Raw genomic sequence first — 23,311 nt, 5'->3', positions numbered from 1 at the left:
GCTGCCAGATCTGCTGAGGTTTTCCAGCAACTTCTGATTTTTTTCTGCATTTTTGTTGAAATGTTTTATTTTATTATAAATTAATAATTTGTGTTTATTAAAGAAATAAATGGCTAATGAATTTTTTTACCCTAAGTCTAAATATAGAAAAAAACGTATGATTGTCCATATCTGGAACTGGATACATCAAGTAACCGTATGTTGTGAACTGCAGAGTGGTGGAATTAGCAAAAGGCAATGTCCCCCTCCCATCTCAGCCATTGGCCATTATACAACTGGTTTTAATTTGGTTCTGTTGTATATTAATGGAGTTTTTGCTAGAAATGAGATTGTGAAATCCTCTGAACCCAACTTGTTGGTATGGTCAAATAAGAATAAACTTAAAGTATTTTACTAGCTATATTATTATGTAAATAAAATTATTTAGTCATTATTGTGTTTCAGATTTAACATTCAATTAGTAGCCTAACCAACAAAAATTGGTAAAGAAAATCAATTCTCTTTAAAAAATATTGATTTTTCCGATGAACTGAATATTAAATCATTAATTTTCAGACAGTCATAAAATGCTGATAGATATTACCCAAATGCCACTTCCGCTCGTCTGGTCAATTTTTAACCTGTTCAGAACTGGCATTGAGTTATATACTGTTAGAAGGCCCAAACTATTTTCAGGTTTGGCTCTTATCACCATAATAAAAGCAAACTTCTGAACATGTAATGAGTGACTGAGTAATGCACAATGCTGGTGTAAGAAATCCAACAGCTCAAGAAGTGACCAGAATTGAAAATTATTGAGGTGATTGAGGACAAGCATCCGAATGGTCACTGGTGTGTCGCTGTATAAGATTCCAACTTGCATTTGCTGGCACCCTCCAGTCTATTTTAGATCGGCATGCTGTGTATTAATAGGCATGCAGATAATTTAATTTGGAGAGACTTCACTCCCACAGTAGTACCTTTCTGAAGTTTTTGCTACTGACTACACATTTTCAGGTGGGAATAGTAGTTGAACATTTCTCACCCATGATTTGGAGATGCCGGTGTTGGACTGGGGGTATACAAAGTTAAAAATCGCGCAACACCAGGTAATAGTGCAACAGGTTTAATTGGAAGCACTAGCTTTCCAAGTGCTGCGTCTTCATCACAACCACCTGATGAAGGAGCAGCGCTCTGAAAGCTAGTGCTTCCAATTAAGCCTGTTGCACTATAACATGGTGTTGTGTGATTTTTAACATTTCTCACCCATGTCTGATTCAAGTCATTCCATACACATAGTTTCAGAATTTCTACTTGTTATTTCCAGGTTGGGTTGAAGGAATGGATAGATAGACTTGTGTCTTGCTAATGTTATGCTGAGCATCAGTCAGATAGCAAAGTCATTGTTTGGTCAATGATGATTGTCATGATGAAGGGAAATCAATCTCATTTTAAAGATGGTATTGCTGAAGGGCAGGAAAAAAAGGATGTAATCTTTAACATGGTAATGATGAATGTTAGAGGAGAAACTGCCACTGTGTTGGGAAAAACAGTGACAGATCTAGATAAAATTGGTGCCAAGAAATTGGCCTGTAGAGTGGGAGATGGAAAGAAGAGTACTCATCAATACTGAAGGCCACAGAGAAGGTAAGGACTGGAGAAATGGATTGGTATAGATCACATTGAATATCCAAATGGTTTTAATGTTGCAGTTGGGGTCACAAAGCTGGTAGGTGAGCCACATGACTGGCTTTAAAACAACATTGGGAAGTCCATACATTTTAAGGTTTGAATCTTATATGCATTATTGTTGTTTGTGAAATCTCATCGTATGTAGGCCGACTGTTGTGGTTGCCTACACTAGTGATAGTTGCAAAAACATAAATTGGATTAGAATTGACTCAAGTATATAAAGTGCTCTTTAACCGCAAGGTATTTCTTCTCTAATGCTTCTATCATTAGAGAGGAATTTATGAAAGAGTTTGACATGGACAAAAAGTCAGGAGAGAGGGGTTAGGGAACAAAAGCATCCAAAGATAAAGGAAAGTAAAACAACTGGAAATGGAGATCAGCAGAAACACAATCATTTTGTTTGCAAATATTATTTTTTTATTGTAGTACATTTCTGTATATCTGCATATACTGTGTAAAACAGGCAAGTCATAAAATGCATACATAAAAATATGCTCTGTATTACAATGGTGTTATGGCCTGAAAAATACATAAATACATGACATTGAAGGTAAGTCAGGCCTGTCTGACACATACCTCAATGTAGTACAAGCAAAAATATGGTCACGCTGTGAGATCTTTGAAATAAAACACAAAATATTTAATTTATTTTAATTTGCTTCACAAGTTACAAAGAGAACAGACTTCAAATTTCATATAAGGCAATGTGTGTTTGTGCTCTTTAAATTGAGTTTAGCAATGTCATTTAATAAACCAGTTTGTTAGAAGTAGGGCAAGCCTGCACTTTGTGACTGATGATCAACTACCTAAGTATTTGAACAGAAATAGCGTGAAATCAAATCTTCATCTAAATGTGATTGTCAGGCTCAGAAGCACTGATTCAATATGGGACAATGCAATTGGCAATGTATTTGCATCTAACCGATATAAAATTCTATGTGGTAATGTTTGAACCAATTGCAAAAATTGGAATATGTCCAATTTTCAACTCTAACACTCCCACCTTGATGAGCATGTAGTATTCTAAAAAAAAGATTGAAATGATCTTCCCAGAGGCAACTTATCATGGATGGCTAAACACACAATGAATGCAATTCTAAAGGAAAATTCTGATTACTCAGCATTAAGTAAAGCTTTGCTGTTTTTGTATTACTCTTTAATTCATTCAGCTTGCATTGCATGTTGAGTCAGCCAGGGATAATGAGGTACTATGAATATCTTAAAAGCTACAGGAATAGACTAAATTTTGCTTGAAGTGAATGGATGGCTACTGTAAATTAAGACATTTTAGCAGCAAACAATTTCTGTCAATGTTAAAATACCTTTCATGCAAATACAAGCCAGCAACAAGATTCACTTTATTACAAAGTAAAATGGGTCCATGATCCAAGAATCACAGAATGTTACGGCACAGAAAGAAGCCATCCAGACCCTTGTGCTTGCACCAGAATTTTGTGTATCAGTGTGTACTGCAAGTAATTAGTTAGTAACGTGGCAATGTATATATTTGTTGTACATTTCAATTAAAATCTCTAAGTATATTTTACAAACCAACAAAGAACTTCAAGCTCTAAAATAAACTATGTAGTGGAGTAGATATTGTACGTTTCTTACAAAGTGTGTCAATTTGCAGCCTGTTTGTGAAAATGCTCCTCTGTGTCACAAATTTACATGTTGCGTCCAGAAAGTCAGGGCCTAGAACTCTTTCCCCTTCATACACGATAGATACATTAGTTACCTTCAACATAATGTCTTCCTCCTTACAACAATAATTATCCTCCATGTACCAATGGGCTAAAATCCATTGTTTCAAAAAGGAGTACCTTTAAATTGCATCAGTAGCAGTAACAATGGCATAAATGTAGTTGAATGATCAGCCGAAACTCATCTGACACCAATGGCAGCACAGTTTTAAAATTTGTATCCTAAATTTCCAAATTCCTATTTAGTTCCAATCTCCATTTCAACCTCCTGTTCACCAGTATCAATGGAATGTAGGTATCACGGACTATATGTTAAATGCAAATAGTTACCACTGAATAGGTATCCGCTTACATCATGCAATGTGATGACAGAAAAACAAAATCAGGGGAATTTCCAAAAAAAAAAATTTGGAGCCAACATTTCAGTTGAGGTGAAAATCCAATATGGCAGTCAAAAATTGATTTTCTTTAATTCAAAAAGGAAGTACAACTTAAGTGCTGTAAATCAGAGATGCAAGCAGATAATGCATAGAAGGTTAAAAATTTGTCAAGATAAAATTTTTCAGTGGCAAAGCCAGCAGTGCAATGTTCATGGAGGTCTCCTAATTGTATACTTTATCTGGTAGGCTCTTCATGATGCAGCCCCAAAGGGTCAGCAGCTTTGGAACCTCAGTAGATTACTAAGGTAGATCAGGGACGGTAAAAGTGCCTCAACACGGAAGCACCCTTCATTGTAGAGTGGACATAAACACAATCAAGCTTGGTACCGTCACAGGGTTGAGGGCAAAACCCTCTGATTATTTGGGAATGGCTACAATTGTAGCCTTCTGTGGGCTCCAGCATCAATGAACCACCACACTGTCACAGACAGGCTTGTGCCATAGTAAGGAACAGCTCTGGTAGTGATAAAATGCCAGCAATATTGTAAAATTACTCCTAATAGGGCCTGAACAAGGTAATTAGCTCCCTGTCTCAGCAGAATGAATCCAGGAGCCATCCCCACACAACTCCCCATATGGTTTTCAGCATCCCCTATCTCCAAAGCTCTCATGTAGGAATGAGAACATTCAGCCCCATGTCCTTTTTGGGTCACCTTTACATGTGGACCTGCATTTTGTATATGCCTATGTTTTATAAGCAATTTTCTATGGACTAAATCCTTTGAGCAGGTCTCACACATCAACGTGAATGTTATTTTATATAGCACAAACCTGAAAGTGAGAAGCAGTATTACAGTATCTACTTAGCATGTTAAAATAGAGGGGTATGGCACAGAGAGAGCAGAAAGTGAGAACTCTGCCACTTTCAGAACCTCATCGTGTCACTGCTGCTGTTTATCCAGCACCAGGTGGAAGACTCACCAAGTGAGAAGGCCATGCAAGAGGCCAGGTAAACAAACTGTATCAGCGTTGCTTGTGGGTTTCTGGAAGAGGGGATGGTCAGTGCCGTGAATCAAGCATTGTGATGTTGGTAGGATGGAGCTTTAGAAAAACAGGACACTAGGAATTATCCTCCTGTCCTTTCTGTTGTTTCCCTTTCCCATTCCCATGCAATTCCCTCCCATTTTCATTTGCCTCCTTTCCCAGTTGGCAGGCTGGACCCTGATCACTTATTTGAAGTTTCAGCCATTATTGTAGGATGGTCAGGGGGTGCCAGAGGAAATAAGGTTGATCAAAGGCTACAGCTGTTCCTCCCAAAGCTGAAGACTGTTAAAAACTAATTTCTAAACCAAGAATTTCTCACCATCTCAAGTACAGGGAGGATAAAGAATCCACATTTGCAAAATTAAACATTTAAACTAATAAAAAAATTGCAGCAAGTTCAATGCTAACTTTAATAAGGAAACATTGGAATAATGTACAGATACACAGAAGCACATGAAGCAGTTTTCTTCATACAGGTTACATACAGACACATTGCACTTTTAAAAGCTAAATGTGGCATTAAGCACTATACTGATACAGTAAAAAAGGTGTCGCCAATTTCCCCTGCAAAGATTCTTTAATAACACACTCATACAATATGTTTGGCAGAGTGTAATACACTGAGCAGTTTTCAAGTCATATGAAATTAAAAACCTGTGCAGTTTGTGCTTACATTAACAGTGCTAGAGATGTGACCCTCTATAACAGTGCAGCAGAAATCTTAACTTGACACGTGTGTGTACAAATATATTTATTTTGGTGTGATGTGATGGTTGTTCTCTGGTTAATTGGAGGTGAAGAAAAAAATGAGCACACCACAAAGTATAATTTTCTCTTGTTAATGCATTTGAAAAGTTACTTTGAATATAAAACACATGTACCTGCCCCCTCTTTTGTGGCAGCATCAGCAGACTAAAGGGAATATACTCATGATTAAAAAGAATAATTGTTTAACAAACTAGTGACTGGGTAATAACATAAAATGTTTGTTGTATCTTCATGGATATCAATTTATAACATCAATTATTATGACTAAAGTGGACATCACTGATCTTTTCAATCTGTCTCTGTGGAAAAGTTCAATATGTGTTTCAAACAGATTCAGAGACATTGTTTGAGCTCTGATTAAAGATCATTGAACTAAACACTAGTTTGATTTTACCCTCCCTTAAGTTGGTGTGAAGAGCAAATAATTGAGTGAATTGGCCCCAGAGAGATACTGATCTTCTTCTCACAATGTCAGCAAATAAATTCTGAGTGTGAAGGTCCTTGCACAACCTTCTCACAATGCCACCAACTAATTATCTTAATTGGTTAATTAAGGGCTTCTTTAGGATTTCAACTGACCATTGGTCTGATTAACTGTCTTCTTAGCATGCAAGGATACTGGCTGGTTCCTGACTAAAAAGCCAATCTGGTGTGTGTGTGTGTGTGTGTGTGTGTATATATATGTGTGTATACAGAGACAGTGAGAGAGAGAGAGAGAGAGATTGGGGAACCTCCATCCATCACAATCATTGGCAATGGAGGATAGGGATGGGGCAAGAGGATGGCCTCCAAAAGCCACTCCAATTCTTACTCTGACTCACTCCCTGACACCCTTCACTTTTCAACCCCGACTAAGTGGTCTTCATCTACTCTGTTTCAGACCATCATGGCTTCACAGCCTGGTTCTCCATCAAGAATCTTCAAAGCTACCAGGCTCTGATTCGCTGGCAGTCTCAGGCATGGCAGGTTTTCAATAGCAAGGCTCCTGATCGGATGGCAAGTTCACCAGTCAGCACTTTAAGAATGTAACTGACTCTTGATTTTGTGAGTTTTCTTATTGGTGAGACCAGGGTGTTTATGAACTCTGAAGTTAGGCAGAAGTGGGTACTGCAGATGCTGGAGATTGGAGTCAAGACTAGAGTGGTGCTGGAAAAGCACAGCAGGTCAGGAAGCATCCGAGGAGTAGGAAAAATCGACGAAGGGCTTTGCCCACAGCTGCCTGACCTGCTGTGCTTTTCCAGCACCACTCTAATCTTGAACCCTGAAGTTGTCCACCCTATGCATGGGGCAAAGAACTCCAAATCCTGGCCACCAATTCTGTTTCTCTTCCAATAGATTCTGCTAGATCTGCTAGGTATTTTCTATTTTTCTTAATGTTTTGAGTGCAGCATTGTCAGATCTCTTTTCAGAGACCAATGATTCCTGACCACGTGTGATTTTGGCAGGTGAGGTGCACATAAATAAGACACATGGCCAGCACTCTGATTTCCTTCCCACCCCCGAGTTGTTTTCATAGTAGTGTTATACAAGGCATCGGCTATCTTGCTACCTTAGGCTTTTTGAGGCTGTTAACCAACCAGATAATCTGGTGCCATAACACAATCAACAATGAAAAGTGGAGGAAAATGGCCAGTCCACTTTTATACCAGCTAAAGTGAAAAAGCAGGAAGAAGTGTTTGGGGGATGCCTTGTGCATAGTGGAGGTAGCAGTAGTAGAGTGCAGGATTCCAAAGCTATCAAAATAAGCAAATTTGTTTGCCCCAAAGCAAATGAGTCTCCCCCTTCAAGCACTGACCTTTAAAATACATTATACTTTGAGGAAGGAGTTATAAACCGTTGCATTTTTCAACTTGTAATGGATGTAGATAAGGTTTCCTGCTGCCTGCTCCTAGTCATCACTATCCTAGTAATAATGTCTGTCACCAAGATGCGAAGTGGGAATCTGCCTCCACCAATCAGTGGGACAATAATATGTAGAGAAAGAAAAAGCATAAAATTCAGGAAGAGCCTGGATGACCAGTGAACAAAATGGTTAGATGTGAAATTTCAGTGAAACCTTTTTGGTTTCATAAGAATTTTTCTTCTCAACCTCTCCCTCACCCAAGGCATGGTGACCCTCAGGTTAAGCCATCATCAGTTGTCTCTCGGTAACAAGAAAGCAGCCCTATGGTGTGGTAAGTCTATGGTGACTTTACCTTTTTCGGTAAATGTGGCAGAAGATCAGCAGAAATCCCCCAAGAAACTGTAAGTGACTGCTAAGTATTCTTGTTGTGTTTCGGCCAACGTTCTAATAACACATCAAACATTTTCTCCCAGTGAAGCAGCTTGGTTCAGAATCCTAATGTTGTTTAATTTGGAAAGCTTGGTATGGGGACAGATTCTGGATTAGAGTGGTGCTGGAAAAGCACAGCAGTTCAGGCAGCATCCGAGGAACAGGAAAATCGACGTTTTGGGCAAAAGAGGAATAGAGGGAAGATTTTCTTTTTAAATAGACACATACTTAAACATATTAGTTCCAAACCTAGGAAGTATAAGTTTTCACTGTACAGGTGATGACCCATCTTCTAACTGAGTGCAGCTCTATAGAATTCTCCAGCTTGACTACCAGTTATACTTTACTTGAAACCTTAAAAAAAAGCTTTTCTCCCATGTATCTTATTATCCTTTGCTAAACACAACAGTGTCTGAACCACAGTGATTACAGCCTTGTGATAATTTTACCCTTCAATTTTTCACATTGAGAACACTTTAATATTTTGCTTTTAAGCATTGTGAAAGAGAAGGAAACACTTTCAGCACACTTTATGTATCACATGGACAAGTCAATGACGTTCACCTTCAATTCCTCTCCTCTGTTAAACATAGATACTTTGTGGGTATGATTCCATAGGTATTGGCAACATTCCTATATCTCCCCTAGTAAACTTCCTTGATGTAATAACATACTGATGCACACACAAGGTAACCTGGCAACACAGCAAAGTGCAAGCATTCCATTCCCACACTTAAATTGGTAATATGCTTCACTTTCTTCTTCTTCAGCATTAATACCAATTGTAGCACTCCTAAACTATAACTCCAACTTTAATCAGCTGAGGACATAATGAGAATTGAATTGTTTATTGTTATTCCGAAGTAGCACTGTTTGATTGAGGCTAATAACTTAAGAATTTGAATCTCAATAGTGGCAAAATGTGGTTGGCTCTTTGGACAAATGAATTCCATAGCTGGATATATACTAGTTTTATTTTGCTCGAATGTATAGGAAGCTCCTCATTATTAGAATATCTATTAAATGTATCCATTATTTTGATTGTTGAAAGCAATACTATATTTTTATTATGACTGCATGATGTACATATTTCCTCTGATCTCACCAATGGCACATTTGGTACAATATAGAAGTAAATTTGCAAAAGTGAACACGATGCAGAATTATTACTTAAAAATGTCACAGTGAGACAAAACAGGTCTACCACATATCCTGAAACTGCCTTCTTTTATTGTTTTGAGAGACAGAGGTAGAGGGAGAGAGAAAGAGAAATGCATAATATAATTTCAATCAATTAGAATCAAATAAAATCAATTTTAAAAGGTCTTCAGAGGTCTAAGGACCTTAATTCAGTGCTGTAATGTGCCTATTTGCAAATGTTTATGCAGACAATTATATTGTATGGAAGGTTCTTTCTCAGTATATTTATAGTTTTTTTTCTTGATTTAGAATTTAAAAAGGGTCATATACAATGGTTTTATAATATACACAAAGTAGACAACTCATTACCCTGGCATTTTCATCCTGTCTTAATGCAGAAAGAGAATAAAATCCTAGAGCGCAAATGCAGCACACAGTAAATACATGTCTTCTGACAACTATCTAAAAACACAAGCATGCTGGGGACTGATATTCTGTTTAAACAGAAATTCAAGATATTCTGGCTTCCATATTCTAGGGCTGGTTACTCGTACCTTCGCAAGTGATTATACAGGGACTGCACGTATGTGAAGACACACTTTGGATCTGGTCTTTTGCCCATTATCATCATATCCTCGACTTCAATCAGGGGATCACAGGAAGCTATTTGTCTGCAATGAGAAAGTATAGATAAAGCAAATTACGCCAAAGTAATGCTCTACGATCGTAACATGCTGTGAAAGTAGATTTTAAAAAAAACTTTACTCTGCCATGCATTATCTATCATTCAAGATGGTCATAGAATCCCTACAGTGTGAAAGCAGACCATTCAGCCCAACAAATTCACACCAACCCTCTGAAGAACAACCCACATCTCCCCTTTCCCTGTAACCCTGCATTTCCCATGATTAATCCACCTAGCCTGCACACCCCTGGATACTACAGGGAAACTTAGCATGGTCAATCCACTTAGCCTGCACATCTTTAGACTGTGGGAGGAAACCCACACAGATACAGGGAGACGGTCATCAAAGGCTGAAATTGAACTCAGGTACCTAGTGCTCTGAAGTAGCAGTGCTAGCCACTGAGCCACAATGCCGTGAGTCTTTGCCAATGTCAGAATAGCGGATGGAAAGGATTTATACAATCCTGCAGAATACTCGAACAGAATGCTCATTCATTCTGTTATTCTTCCTTAATAATAGAAAAGGAAGAAACGATAAAGGCATAGCCATTAAACAGGAGCTAATCTTAATTGAACTCACCATCTGGTGACAATCAATGGAGCGAGACAAAATATATTTTAAAATCCATCATTAAGTTAATACCAGGAATAATATTTTAGTTAAGAAGAAAATCTAAATAATTGGGACTGTACACCTAAATGGAGAACAACAAAAATATATATTTACAAAGTACCTTTAAAGCAAAGGAATGTCACAAGGCACTTCATAGAGCTGTAAATCAGACAAAACTGGAAACTGCGCCAAAGGAGGTAATATTATGGTCAAAATGGATAAAGGGACAGCTACTGCCTGTGTGTTAGCCAACTAATATTTTATGTGAAATATTTAATAAACTTTGAGTCAATAAATGACAGAATATTGGCAACCGACTTGAATTAGAAGTTCAACATTCAGAGTAATTAATAGCTACCATTTTATTAGTACCATGAAAGGAAAGGACATTCTAGAAACAAAACCTTGAGGTGAATTTATCTTCATTTCCTGAAAACAAATTCAGTTTATATCAAGAAATGTCAGACCAATGGATATTTCTGTTCAACATGCCTCTTTTAGTGCATTCAGTTTTCCTGATTAACTGGGCAAATAGTTTTAGTACCCTATGAGGAAACTTGTTATTCCAATGAAATCTGTGGCCATTTCACTGCCTGTATTACCATGACTCAAAAGGAAAAAAAACGGAAGGCACTTTTACTTGCAGAATTCAGTGCTTTTTCCTGAATTAATAGCAGTATTTTAGCTTGGATTTCTGATCCTGGCTGGTCTACAAGTTGGGTGCCAAATAAAAGCAGCCAGACTAAATGGTATTAATATAAACACTTCTTTGAATAACATAAAACAGGCATGACTTTAGGAGACGAGTTCTGGAATGGAGGCTTTCGCAGGGAGCTGAGGCCCTTTGTGGACTGGACCTTTGAAGGCCTTGACCTTTGAAGCCCGGCACAGTCTGGAGACTTGGTCTGATGCGGTCTAGAGGCTAGGTGCTGGCATGTACTGGGGTGGAAGGACTGCAAATTAAGTAGTTTTTTAAAAGTTCCTTTTTATTCTTATGTCTGGACTTTTTACTTCTTTTTATATTTTATACCAAATACTTCAGTATCTGTACCCAGGTAAATTGTACCCAATATGGCACCATATGTAGTGACATTGCAAACTTTTCACTGCAGTTATTCAAGTGCATGTGACAATAAAGCTAATTCAATTCAATTAGCTTCTAATGATTAGCTTCAATGCTCCCAATATAATTCAGTGCAAACAATGACATTAAGGGGAACTATTATACCATCTACTGAATTCCTGAACCATATTTAAACTTGGAAGCATCCAAATTTCAAACCAGATGCTTCAAGTTTGATCCCATGTATTGTGACTAGGTCAGATTTCCATTTCTTGACTGGGATGTCTTCTTCTTTTGGGTTTTCCCATTTTACTTGGGATTGCCACAATACTGGTCAATTACCCTTCTCCATATCCTGTCAGTCAATAATTCATGTTCTGATCCTGCCACATTCAAGTCTCTTGCTACAATCATCCAATGATATCAGTCTTTGTCTCCTCCTTTCTCCTGACAATCCCAACTCTATTACTCACCTCACCACATTTCCTCCTCCACCACAACCAGTGACCATACCACTTCAACCTTATCTCAGTTAGTGGTGCAGCCAAATCAGCATGTATCAGTCACAGTCTTGGTGCAGATAAATGGGGAGGGTTAATGATAGGAAGGACATCAGCAATAAAATCACCTTCTAAATCCAAATAGAGAAATAGAACCTCTACATCAGGATAAATTTAGGGTCCTGATCCTGTACAGCATCAGTTTGAAACACAAGCTGCAAATTTTGAAAGAATAGCTAACTAATGAACATGGAGTGTGCTCATTGTTCAAGGGTGGGAGGCAGGTAGTAGAAGTTGAAGGATGAAAAGAGGCCCTGCACCTGCCTGATAATGCAGATTAGGGACAGAGGAGAATCTCAAGAAGAGATATTCTCTCAGTTTTTTCAAAATTGTTGACTTTGAAAAGGGTCATACCTACCATGGTAGGAGGGTATTGTTATAAAGAAATATGGAGGATCCTGCTCCATTTCACTGGTTATGTTTGAGCCATTTCAGTGGGCCTACCTGTTAATTCGAAAATTCCAGTCTGTGTGGGCAGGATTCTTAATTAGTTACCCACAACCACTGCAGTTATAAATTCAACATGCTTCGTTAAAAATGGCCGGGAGGTGAGAGAGTCTAGCAACCTGACATGTCACCCACAGCCATTTTCTGCATTGCTGACTTTGATCACCCTTTGTTCAAAATCCAGCCCATTGTGTCAAAAATTAAAATATTAAAAACTTTTTGGACTTAGTTTCAGACAAGTTCTTATAGAATATTATTTGATGTGATCCTTTGGTTTTTGGGATTGATGTGATCACATATTACGTTATAAATTTTTGAGTTCTTATCTAGCACATGGTAAAATAGGAACCAACATATTAATGAGCTTACCTTCAGTGATAATGAGGGTGCTAATGAGGAGTAAAGATCACCATGGATAGGCCTCCCATACCTCCCTAACATGAATTCAACTAGCAGAACTCTTGGAAAATGCAACATTTCGCTCCCGACATCAAGAAAGACCTTGCTGGACTTGTCATGCAAGATTCCTTGCTAAAGCCCATGTCATTCAGGCTCTGAAGAAGATTGCTATTTAAGTCTATAAAAGATTTATCAGTATTGTGATGATATGTTGTATAAGGGTATAAAGGGTTGGGAAGAGATATTACTGAGGAATGTCTTAAGGCTCCACTGTGATAACGTTGAAGAAGTAAGCACTATCATCAGGATCTTCCTCTTTTTCTCTATAATAATGTCTATGATATTAATGTAACTTGCATATAGGTGCTATTATGTAATAAACTACATCTTGTCAGACTACCAAGTAGCTTTCCTCAACCACACTGGACCAAGCAGACCCTGTTGATCCGAACCTGGAAAGGGGGTGTTTACAGCAAATCTACCTTATATAATGAACAATAATAGAGTTTATACAGCATGAGGTACAGTGGTACAAATTGCTTTACAGTTTTCAAAGTGTTTTTGAATAAAAATCCTAAATAAATACTATATTCATGTATGGTTGATAGTCCATTAAAGAATGGTTTCAATGGTAGATGATTTCAGATAAAATACCTTGCTTTCAGTAACTGGCCACATCATCAATTTGCTGCGAGAAACAATTGAGAGAAAGGTTAACAAGAACTTAATTTGGGGAAGGGGATGGGAAGGAGTAGATTGGGTGCAAGTTTCTGTTTCAAGCAGGGTTTTAAAGCTTTTTCTTATTTTAAGAACAATCTGGTGGGTGCTGAGCTGGGAATATCTCCTTCTAGCAGAATTCTTTTTAAATTCTGGATACTGGCTGAAGAGTTTGAAACTCATGTCAACTGAAGGTCTCTGAACAGTGAGTTGAACTTCTGTTATGGCCAATTTGAGAAGATCCAGAGATGGATTTTTCAATACAAAACTCTACAGCTGAAGAATCCTGCAAACAGTGAGTTCTGATCCAAGGTGATTATATTTAAAAATGCTAGCAATGTCTCGTTGAACTGGATATTTGGAGATATGACTTCTTTGCTGGAACTGGAAGGCTCATGAAAAATCAGTCTTCTGCAAATATTTGAAATGGTATTCACACCAGTTGGATAATCTATTATTTTTTGTAATTCTCTAACTTGAGTATTGGAGATGCAAGTCAAAAAAGTGGAGAAGGAAATTTGAGTTAAGAAATTTGGTTTAGAAAATAAATTGGTGTTCATTCTACTTATAATTATCTTTAATGTAACTAACTACTTAACAGAATGATCATAATACGTAAGAGCAGAAGTAGACCATTCAGTCCATCCAGTCTGCTCTGCTCTGCTATTCAGTGACACTATGGCTGATTTGATGATCCCGCTTTCTCTTGATTTCCTTAATGATTAAAAAATCTATCTATTTAAGCTTTGAATTTACATAATGATCTATCCTCAACAGCCCTTTGCATTAAAGAATTTCACAGTTCACTACCTTCTAAAGAAGAAATTCTTCCTCGTCTCTGTCTTATATGCAAGGCCCCTCATTCTGACATTATGCCCTCTGGTCCTAGACTTTCCCACAAAGGGATACAATCTTTCAGTATCTATCCATTTAAGGACCCTGTTTCAATAAGTGCACTTCTCATTCTTTTAAACTTCAATGAGCGCAGGCCCAAACTACTCAACCTCCCTCATAAAACGATCCCTCCATAACTGAGATCAACATAGTAAACTGTCTCTGGACTCTCTCCAATGACAATACATCTTTTCTTTGGTAAGGGAACTATTGTTTTGAGGATTCCCCTGGGTGTGGAGTCTAGAACCAGGACTTACAGCCTCAAACTATAGGATAGGCTAAATAAGGAAACATTTCATCATTCAAAGAGTGATCGCGCTGTGGAATTTGCTACCGCAGAATGCTGTGGAAGCCAGGTCATTGAGTATATCCAACAACTAGATTTATACATTTTTAGATATTAAAGAAATCAATGGGGATACTATATTTGTTTCACCTGAATTTGAAGAGAACAATGATTATCCTTAAGTGTCAATTATAAGCTAAGATAGATGAATGGATGCTGAAGGTGAGGAGAAAAAGAGTGCAAGGTGGACACACGTTATACAGGATACCTCCTTGAGCCTCAAGACTTGTCACTCCCAGGATATCCTTCAGTATTGCACTTTCCCAACTGTCAACAACTTTACATTATTATTCATATTAATATGAAATATTGATGCTGGGGCATTGAAGGCTGACAGAAATGTGAGGAGATGGCGGAAATAATAGTGAGGATAGTTGCAGGTTCAGACTGTGATTATGGAACCATAAATGGTGGAATGAAGTATGCTATAGTGAATGCCACATCAAAGAAACGGTGGGTTCTTGAAGTTTCTATTTGACCTGCCATGTTGAAAACTTGTCTGCCAGCTATCTGGAGCTGAAGTATACTTTCTGATACTGTGATTAACTTTAAATTGGAATAGAAACCTATGATTCTCTCATCTCTGATTAGATAGACTGCAAATAAATAGTGAGACTGGTAGTGGAGTTCACCTAATTTCTAATAAGGAGGAGCTCCACTAATTTTATTTCTGTGTTCAGTCTGCATAATTAGGTGTATGCTGGCTGCACAGCTCTGAGTCTGAGCCTAAGATAGCCTGATACAAATTTCTACCCCATCAACTGAGGTAGAGCATCAACCATGCTCTTTTACCCATTTTGTAAAAACAGGCAGTTGATACAAAAGCCTAAGAAAGTAGCACAGTACTTAAATAGATAAATCCTTCTAATTTATTTTTGGCAGGAAATACATTACTATGACTGCAACCTTCCTTTTAAAGTCATTATGTGCAGTAGTCAAAGGCACACTGTGACCATTGCATCACAGAAAAAATACCATAAAAAGTCAATGTTTACAGCCTACAAAGGCAGTGACCTTCAAAGGCTGGAATAGCTCACAGATGCCCGTTAATTTTCTTGACAGAAATACTTAACATGTAATTTTTTAGAAACACATAAAACATACACAATCATTGAACGCAGTATTAACGATATCAAACTTCAGTTTGATACACTGTTTAGTAGTCAAGGAGATGCATACTGTTTCACAAACAAAACTTTTATATTAATTTAAACCTTAGTTCACCCCTTCCCCCATTGTTATTTCAAATTCAAGCCAAGCTATGATGTAACCTAGCTTGAAGCTAATGCATCATTGACAGTATGCAGTGTTTGACAGACAAATTTTTATTGCTGGATTGGACTTATTCAAATTGTGATATTTTAAAGAAAGTTAGTATAACATAATTTACCATCCTGCACACAGAGCAGAGCAAGTTGATTTTAAAAGGGGTGTTCCCAGAATGTAAAACTCTACAGCACAGAAAGAGACACTGGTCAGTGCCTGCTTTCTTCACCAGAGCCATCCAAATCTATTCTCAATGCTCTGTTTTCTCTACTGTTAGTGATAGTTTGGAATTGACATCATCACTGACTCCCTAGTCAGAGAGAAATACCTTATATAACCTAAAAAAAATGTAGGGTCAAACAAGTAAAAGTCTCTGTTAAACCTTTTTCTAGAACATCTTTCCTCATAACTATATTATCTTATTCTGGGTATCAACCTGCTCTGTTTACTCTGTGACTTATTAATGTTCTTATAATACTGTATGCATTTCAGCACATTCTGTTATAAGTAAGGCCTAGCCTATGCATCTACAAATTAATCACTTACTCTTTATAAAACCTAAAATGCAACAAGCATATTCATGGTTTTATCTATCTATATTCATATTTTCAGGAAATTAAGCATTTGAATTTCCAGGTTCCTTCTTTATCCACCCCTTCTGCATCCTTCCCTTCACAGTTTTACTACAATTCATTCTCAAAACACATTATCTGTAGTTTCCCTGCATTAAATCTGAATTGCCATGTGTGCACTAGTTTATTGTGTCCATTAGTTCAACCTATGTACTTCTGAAGCCTTTCACAGCTCTCCTCACAGCTCTGCACGAGACCAATACTACCATGTTATAGCAGAACTAACTGCAAATTACTCGATTTTTGCTGTTATAGTACTGTTTATACCTTCATCCCTCAGTTTGGTTTGTGCTTTTTAAACAAAAACATTGTTTTTTTTTAAATGCTTTTTTACATATTAAGTCACTGAATGAATCATTACATGCCTCTGTGACACAGGTTTACAAACTATTTGCATGTACAAAGACTGGAATGACATCCTAACCAGAGTACAAATTTGGTGCAGTAAACTTAACAGACATGTATTTTGCCATAATGTGGTCTAAATTAAATCAAATGACATAATTTAACCAGAGTGTTTTTTTATTAATACTGGCAGTACTTTGTTTCTGTTATTTTCTTTTAATCATCTTCAGATCTTGATTCATGCTGACATTTTACAACATCTCTCCTAGATTTTCAAGAACCTTAAAATGCTTCCATGAGCATTAGCAAACATCTGCTATTAACCCAAATGGTTACTTTTTATGATTATCCAGCTCAGCTTATCTAGATTCAGATTTTTCATCGACAAGAGAATCAAGAATCATGGGGACAGACAAGAAAGTGAAGTTAAAGTCACAATCAGATCATCAGGATTTTAGTGAATGGCATAACAGGCTCAAGGGACCATATAACCTACTGCTTCTGTAATGTTTTATGTTCATATATATAACAGAGCAGATTGTATAATCAGCAGGAAGAATATAACTGAATTATTTTATGCAGAAATATGTCTTTATCAACAGCAATTAGTCACTATGTAGAAACAAACCCTTCCTCATATTCTGATGAAATATAAATAAGGATCTCATAGAAACATACGATACAGAAGAGGCCATTCGGTTCATCAAGACTTCACTGCCAAAAATATACTACCACCTGCAATAGTCCGACACTGAGGACACTTCAAGTGTTCATTCAAGTACTTTTTAAAGATTGTGAGGTTTCCTGCCTCAACTTCCATCCGAGATGGTGCATTCCAGACACTCACCACTCTTTGGATGAAAAAAGATTTTCCTTAAATCTTCCTAAACCTCCTACCTTTCACTTTAAAATATGCCCCTTGTTATTGACCCTTCAATTAAGGTCAGCAGCTGTTTTCTATTCACCCTGTCCAGACCCCTCCCAATCTTATATACACCCTCAACCTTCCCTGTTCCAAAGAAAACAGCCCAAACTTATCCAACCTGTCTTCACGGTTGAAATATTCTATTCTAGAATAACAGCCTGGCGAATCTCCTTTGAACTCCAGTGCGACCTCAAGATAAATTATTTGAGAATGAGGCCCTAGGTTGTAAGCATTCAGTAACAAGTTTAAATTTTCCTTTTAAATCATTAACTTCCTTTCTTTTCAACAGACTAATTAAAAAAAAAATTAAAGTCTTTTCTGCTGTAATGTTATGTGTTAAAACAAAAAAAAAATTTAAAACGGCAAGTGCGTTATAGACTTTTACAACTCAATTTTGAAGTATTTCAATAGCACAAATATAATTCCTGTTTTTCCATCCTTTGAAACTTCAGACATTCTGATATTCAATAGGCAAAATACACTGATAGAATATGAGGACAAAACACCTACTATCCACAAAAATAAACCCTTGGTTCTGTGAGAATTTGTTTTTTTTCCCATTATCTCTCTATTCCAATGCCACGTCTTGGCAATTCCTCTCATTTTTATCCTAGATAGGTTCTTAAATATAAGTTACGATTTATTAAACTGATCTGCAACTTTACTCTGATAAAACAATACCATTTAAAAGAACTGAGACAGAAAGATAGAATTAAACACCAAGCTAAGGCAAGCTAATTGAAATGCTTGATATTCTTTCTGCCCTGTTTTGTCATAAAATATGCCACTGATAGAATTAGTGACTCCTCTCTCTCCCTGGTAAAGAGCTTATTTACTTCAAAAGTCACCATCATGTCAGTTGAGATCAGGTGCAAAATTACTGAGTTTCTTTTAAAACTCACTCATGGGATGTAGTTGTCAGTGGTTGGCATTTATTATTTATCCTTAATTGCCTTGGAGAAATTGGTGGTTAGCTAAGGTCTTGAACTGTTGCACTCCCTGGTGTGTAGTTATATCCACAGTGCTGATAGGAAGTACATTCCAAGATTTTAACCCAGTGACATAAAGGAAAGGCAGGATATTTCCAACTCAGATATATGTGGCTTGGAGGAGAACTAGAGTGTTTTATAGACCTGCTGTCCATATCCTTCTGGGTGTAGAGGTTGTGAGTCTGGAAGGTTCCAATGAAAGGACTTTGGTGAGTAATGGCAGTGCATATTGTAAGATGGTACACATTGCTGTCATTGTATAGAGAAAGGAGTGAATGGTTAAGGTGGTAGATGGCTGTCAGCCACACTGCTTTGTCAAGGGTAGTGTTCAGCTTCTTTAGTATTGTTGGATCTGTACTCATCCAGACAAATGGAGAGTATTCCACCACACTTTTGACTTGTACTTTCAAGATGGTAGACAGAATTGAGGAGTCAGGAGAGAATTACTCTCAAGAATTCCGAGTCTTTGACCTGCTCTTCTAAGTTTGGTACAGTTCGGTTTCTGTCCAATGGAACTCTCTAGAATGTTTTTCATGGGGTACTCAGTGATGATAGGGCCATTGAATGTCAAAGGTGATGGTTAAATTCTCTTTTGCTTGAGATATTCATTGCATGGCAGTTGTCCACCGGCAGGCAGGACACTCAATAGAATAGGCAGGTAAGCTGGTACACTGATGGTTTTGACACGCATCATCTTCAAACTCAGAAGGGCAGGCAGGAAAAGGGCAGCATTGATAGGATGGGAAGAAAATAGTACCATAGCAAGAAATGATCAAATGGAAACTAATGGGGCTAAAGAGCGATACATCTCCTGGACCTGATGGGATGCATTCTAGGATATTAAAAGAAGTAGCGACACAAATAGTAGATGCATCGGTAGTAATCTTCCAAGAATCCTTTGATTCTGGAAAAGTCCCAAAAGACTGTAAAATAGGCAATGTAAGATCTTTATTAAAAAAGGAAAGAGACAAAAACAAGTAACTTTTAGGCCAGCTGGTTTAAAGACTGTTTTTGGGAGAAGGTGAGAGTCTGTTATAAAGGACGTAATAGCAAAGCATTTAAAAATACATATTAATATCAAGCAGTGTCAGAATGGCTTCATGAAGAGGAAATCATGCCTGACAAATATATTAAAATTTTTTGAGGAAATAATGAGCAAAGTAAAGGAGATGCACTGGATGTAATATATTTAGATTTTAAGAAGGTATTTGATAAGATACTACACATTAGGCTACTTAATAAGATAAGAGCCCATGGGTGTGGGAGGTAGTATATTAGCATGGGTAACTAATAAAAGACAGAGAGTTGGGATAAGGAGGGCATTTTCAGGATGGCTACCTGAAACTAGTGCCACAGGGATCAGTGCTAGGGCCACAATTATTTACAATACATATTAATTACTTAGCTAAGAAAAGTGAATGTACTACAGCCAAATTTATGGATGACACAAAAATGGGTGGTAAGGCAAGTGGCGAGGATGGCACAAGGAGTCTGCAGAGAGACATAGACAGGTTAAACAAGTAGGCAAGAACATAGCAGACAGAATACAATGTGGGAAAATGTGAGGTTATACATTTTGGCAGCAAGAACAGATGAACCAAATATCATTTAAATGGAGAAAGGTTGCAGAAATCTGCAGCACAGAGGATTTGGGAGTCCTCATGAATAAATCACAAAAACCGATACATGTTCAGCAGGTAATAGGGAAGGCTAATACTATATTTGTCTTTATTTCAGAGGAAATGGAATATTAAAGTAGGGAAATCTTGCTAAAATCATACAAGGCACTAGTCAAGACCATTGGAATATGTGAACAGGTTTAGGCCTCTAATCTAAACAAAGATATACTAGCATTGAATGCAGTGCAGAAAAAGCTCAATAGATTAATCCTGGGTATGAAGGGATTGTCTTATGAGGAGAGGTTTGGTCTGCACACACTGGAGTTTAGAAGAATGAAAGATGGCCTTATTGAAACATAAAAGTTTGATAGGGAACCTGACAGGGTAGATGTGGAAAGGTTGTTTCCCTTTGTGGGAGAGTCTAAGACAGAAGGCATAATTTCAAAGTAAGGGGTCATCTCAAAGATAAGGAGGAATTTCTTCTCTCAGTGCAAATGAATTTTTTAAATTATTTACCACAAAGAGCTGTAGAGGCTAGGTTATTAAAAATATTCAAGGCTGAGATAGATAGATTTTTAATTAGTAAGGGAATGAGAAAGGCAGAAAAGCAGATTTGAGGATTAACAGATCAGTCATGATCTCTGTGAATGGCAGATCAGACTCAATGGGCTGAATGGCCTATATCTTATGGTTTAGTGCTCTGTACGGCTCTACACTGGCTGTGCATGTACCCACTGCGGCTCTGGGGAGGGCGCAGATCATAAAATTACCCAACTGTGATTTTTTCACACACTTGTTTATTTACTTCAGTGGATCTTGTAATGCCAAATCTAATGCCAAGTTTGTAATGCTCTAATGAATGACCATTCTAGATTGTCACAGTGGGTAACAACCTCATTCCTTGATTGCTGATTTTCTAGCTTTTAAGATAGAGATGTGGAGAATTTCTTCTGAGAGGGTACTGAATTTGTGGATTTTATTTTACCACAGAAGGCTATAGAGGCTGGGTCATTAAGAATATTCAAGCTGAAATAGACAGATTTTTAATCAGCTAGAGAATCGAGGGTTATGGGGTAAAAGGCAGGGACTGAAGATTATTAAATTAATCATGATAGCATTGAGTGATGGAGCAGACTCAATGGGATGATTCTCCTACACTTCATGCTCAGTCTGGGAATGTTAAATCCAGCTCAAAGAAACAAAACTGCACTAGTATGTGAATGCAGCAAAAATGCAGTGAGTTAATTATACATTTTTATTTTAAAAATAAAACATCACATTGTGAAAGGACATGAATGAGTTAGAGAAAAACAGTTACATACAGAGAGACAAAATGTAAAGAGATCTGAGCATTTATTATGATTCTAAAGTTCTTTGTACCACTCCAAAATAATGGCAGAGCAAGAACTGTACACTTAAAAACAAAAATTCAGGAGCTCTACAGAAACAAATAGGAAGAAGTTCAAAGAATAACTAAAGTTGGCTTGAAAAATTTGAGTAGGGCAGAAAAATAAAAACTTTGTTTTACCAAGGCCTAAAATGTCTAATTAGATAACATCTCTCACCCTTCTCTCCGTTAATCGCTAGGAGGAGGTTTTGGTTTTAACCAGACCCTTCTGCACCAGACAGCGATAATATTCCTGAATGTAAGTGTAAACACATTTCCAATCGGGCTCCTTCATTCGCACCATATCTTCCACATCCAGTAGCTGTGGGCAGTCAGCATGCTTCCTAGGGGCCAGAGAGAGGGTCAAACAAGAGAGGAGACGGGACACAACAGGGAACAGAAGGAGAGAGGGAAAAAGAAAAAGCAAGAAAAAAAACAGAAGAAAACATAAATTACATTCATCTGGTGACATACAATGAACAAAAAGAAAAACCATGCTTCATGATACACAACATCAATAACATTGTGCCCAATACAGATTCATTCAACAGGGAATGTAGCACATGACATGAATATGGCAACTACATTAAAAGCAATGATTCTAGTGGAAAATAGGGAAATGTATAACCCTTTGAAGAACATACACAACAATTATGGAAGTATTAGCGATAGTTGTGGACAAAAGACTAACACAGAAAGTTAAGTAAATAAGTTAAAAGTTTTAGGGACTAAAAAGCATTCTGTGAAAAAGCAAAAAAAAAGAACTGAACAAAGAAAAGAATTTGCAATATAGCCCAACAGCACAGTTCCACCATTACCTCTCGACAAAAGTCAGAGATTGATGCACAGTACGATTTAATATGAAGCCCTCAGGGCCAAAAACACAGTTCTAATCAACATGTTGCTATGACCTAAAGATACGCTTCATTTTACTGTATCAGAGTCAGTGTACATAGATAGCTCATTCGCATCTTTAAAATAAAAAAACTCTCTGTTCCAGCAGTTACATTTTTAAACTGTGATTAATCAGAACTTAGTGAGCATTATGTATTTTTGTTTGTTATAGAGATAGTCAAATGAAACTATGCATATTTGATCTTCTCAAGTGAGAAATAAGGAATACCTGCATACATTTTACATTAAGATCCCATTCATGTGAAGGGCAACGTTGGTGAGAATAGGGAATGCGGGATGACTAGAGAAATTGAGGCTCTGGTCAAGAAATAGGAAGCACATATCACATACAGGTAAAAACAATGAGTGCAGATGCTGGAAACCAGATTCTGGATTAGAGTGGTGCTGGAAAAGCACAGCAGTTCAGGCAGCATCCAAGGAGCAGGAAAATCGACGTTTCGGGCAAAAAGCCCTTCATATGGACAGCTGAGATTGAGTGAATCCCCAGAGTACTATAAAAGCAGTCAGAGTATACTTAAAGGGGAAATCAAA

General features: G+C 37.4%; 1 protein-coding gene across 4 annotated transcripts in view; it reads right to left on the bottom strand.

Moving 5' to 3' along the window:
* Window positions 1–6,753: 6,753 nt before the first annotated feature.
* LOC122562594 (smoothelin-like) overlaps window positions 6,754–23,311 on the bottom strand; it is a 356,856-nt gene continuing 340,298 nt past the window's right edge. For 3 of the 4 annotated variants that reach the window (XM_043715562.1, XM_043715563.1, XM_043715565.1), the window contains exons 19-20: window positions 22,044–22,209; window positions 9,561–9,649 (exon numbers count right to left, since the gene is read on the bottom strand). In XM_043715562.1, the coding sequence (XP_043571497.1) occupies window positions 22,062–22,209 (148 nt within the window). In that variant the 3' untranslated portion in view covers window positions 9,561–9,649; window positions 22,044–22,061. Of the gene's footprint in view, window positions 9,650–22,043; window positions 22,210–23,311 lie in introns of all 4 variants that reach the window. The other variant, XM_043715564.1, reaches the window with a different exon arrangement.

The sequence above is a fragment of the Chiloscyllium plagiosum genome, chromosome 25 (genome assembly GCF_004010195.1).
Source record: "Chiloscyllium plagiosum isolate BGI_BamShark_2017 chromosome 25, ASM401019v2, whole genome shotgun sequence".
Classification (NCBI taxonomy): Eukaryota; Metazoa; Chordata; class Chondrichthyes; order Orectolobiformes; family Hemiscylliidae; genus Chiloscyllium; species Chiloscyllium plagiosum.
The sequence above is the reverse complement of the archived record's forward strand: the minus strand, read 5'-3'. Positions and strand labels throughout refer to the sequence as shown.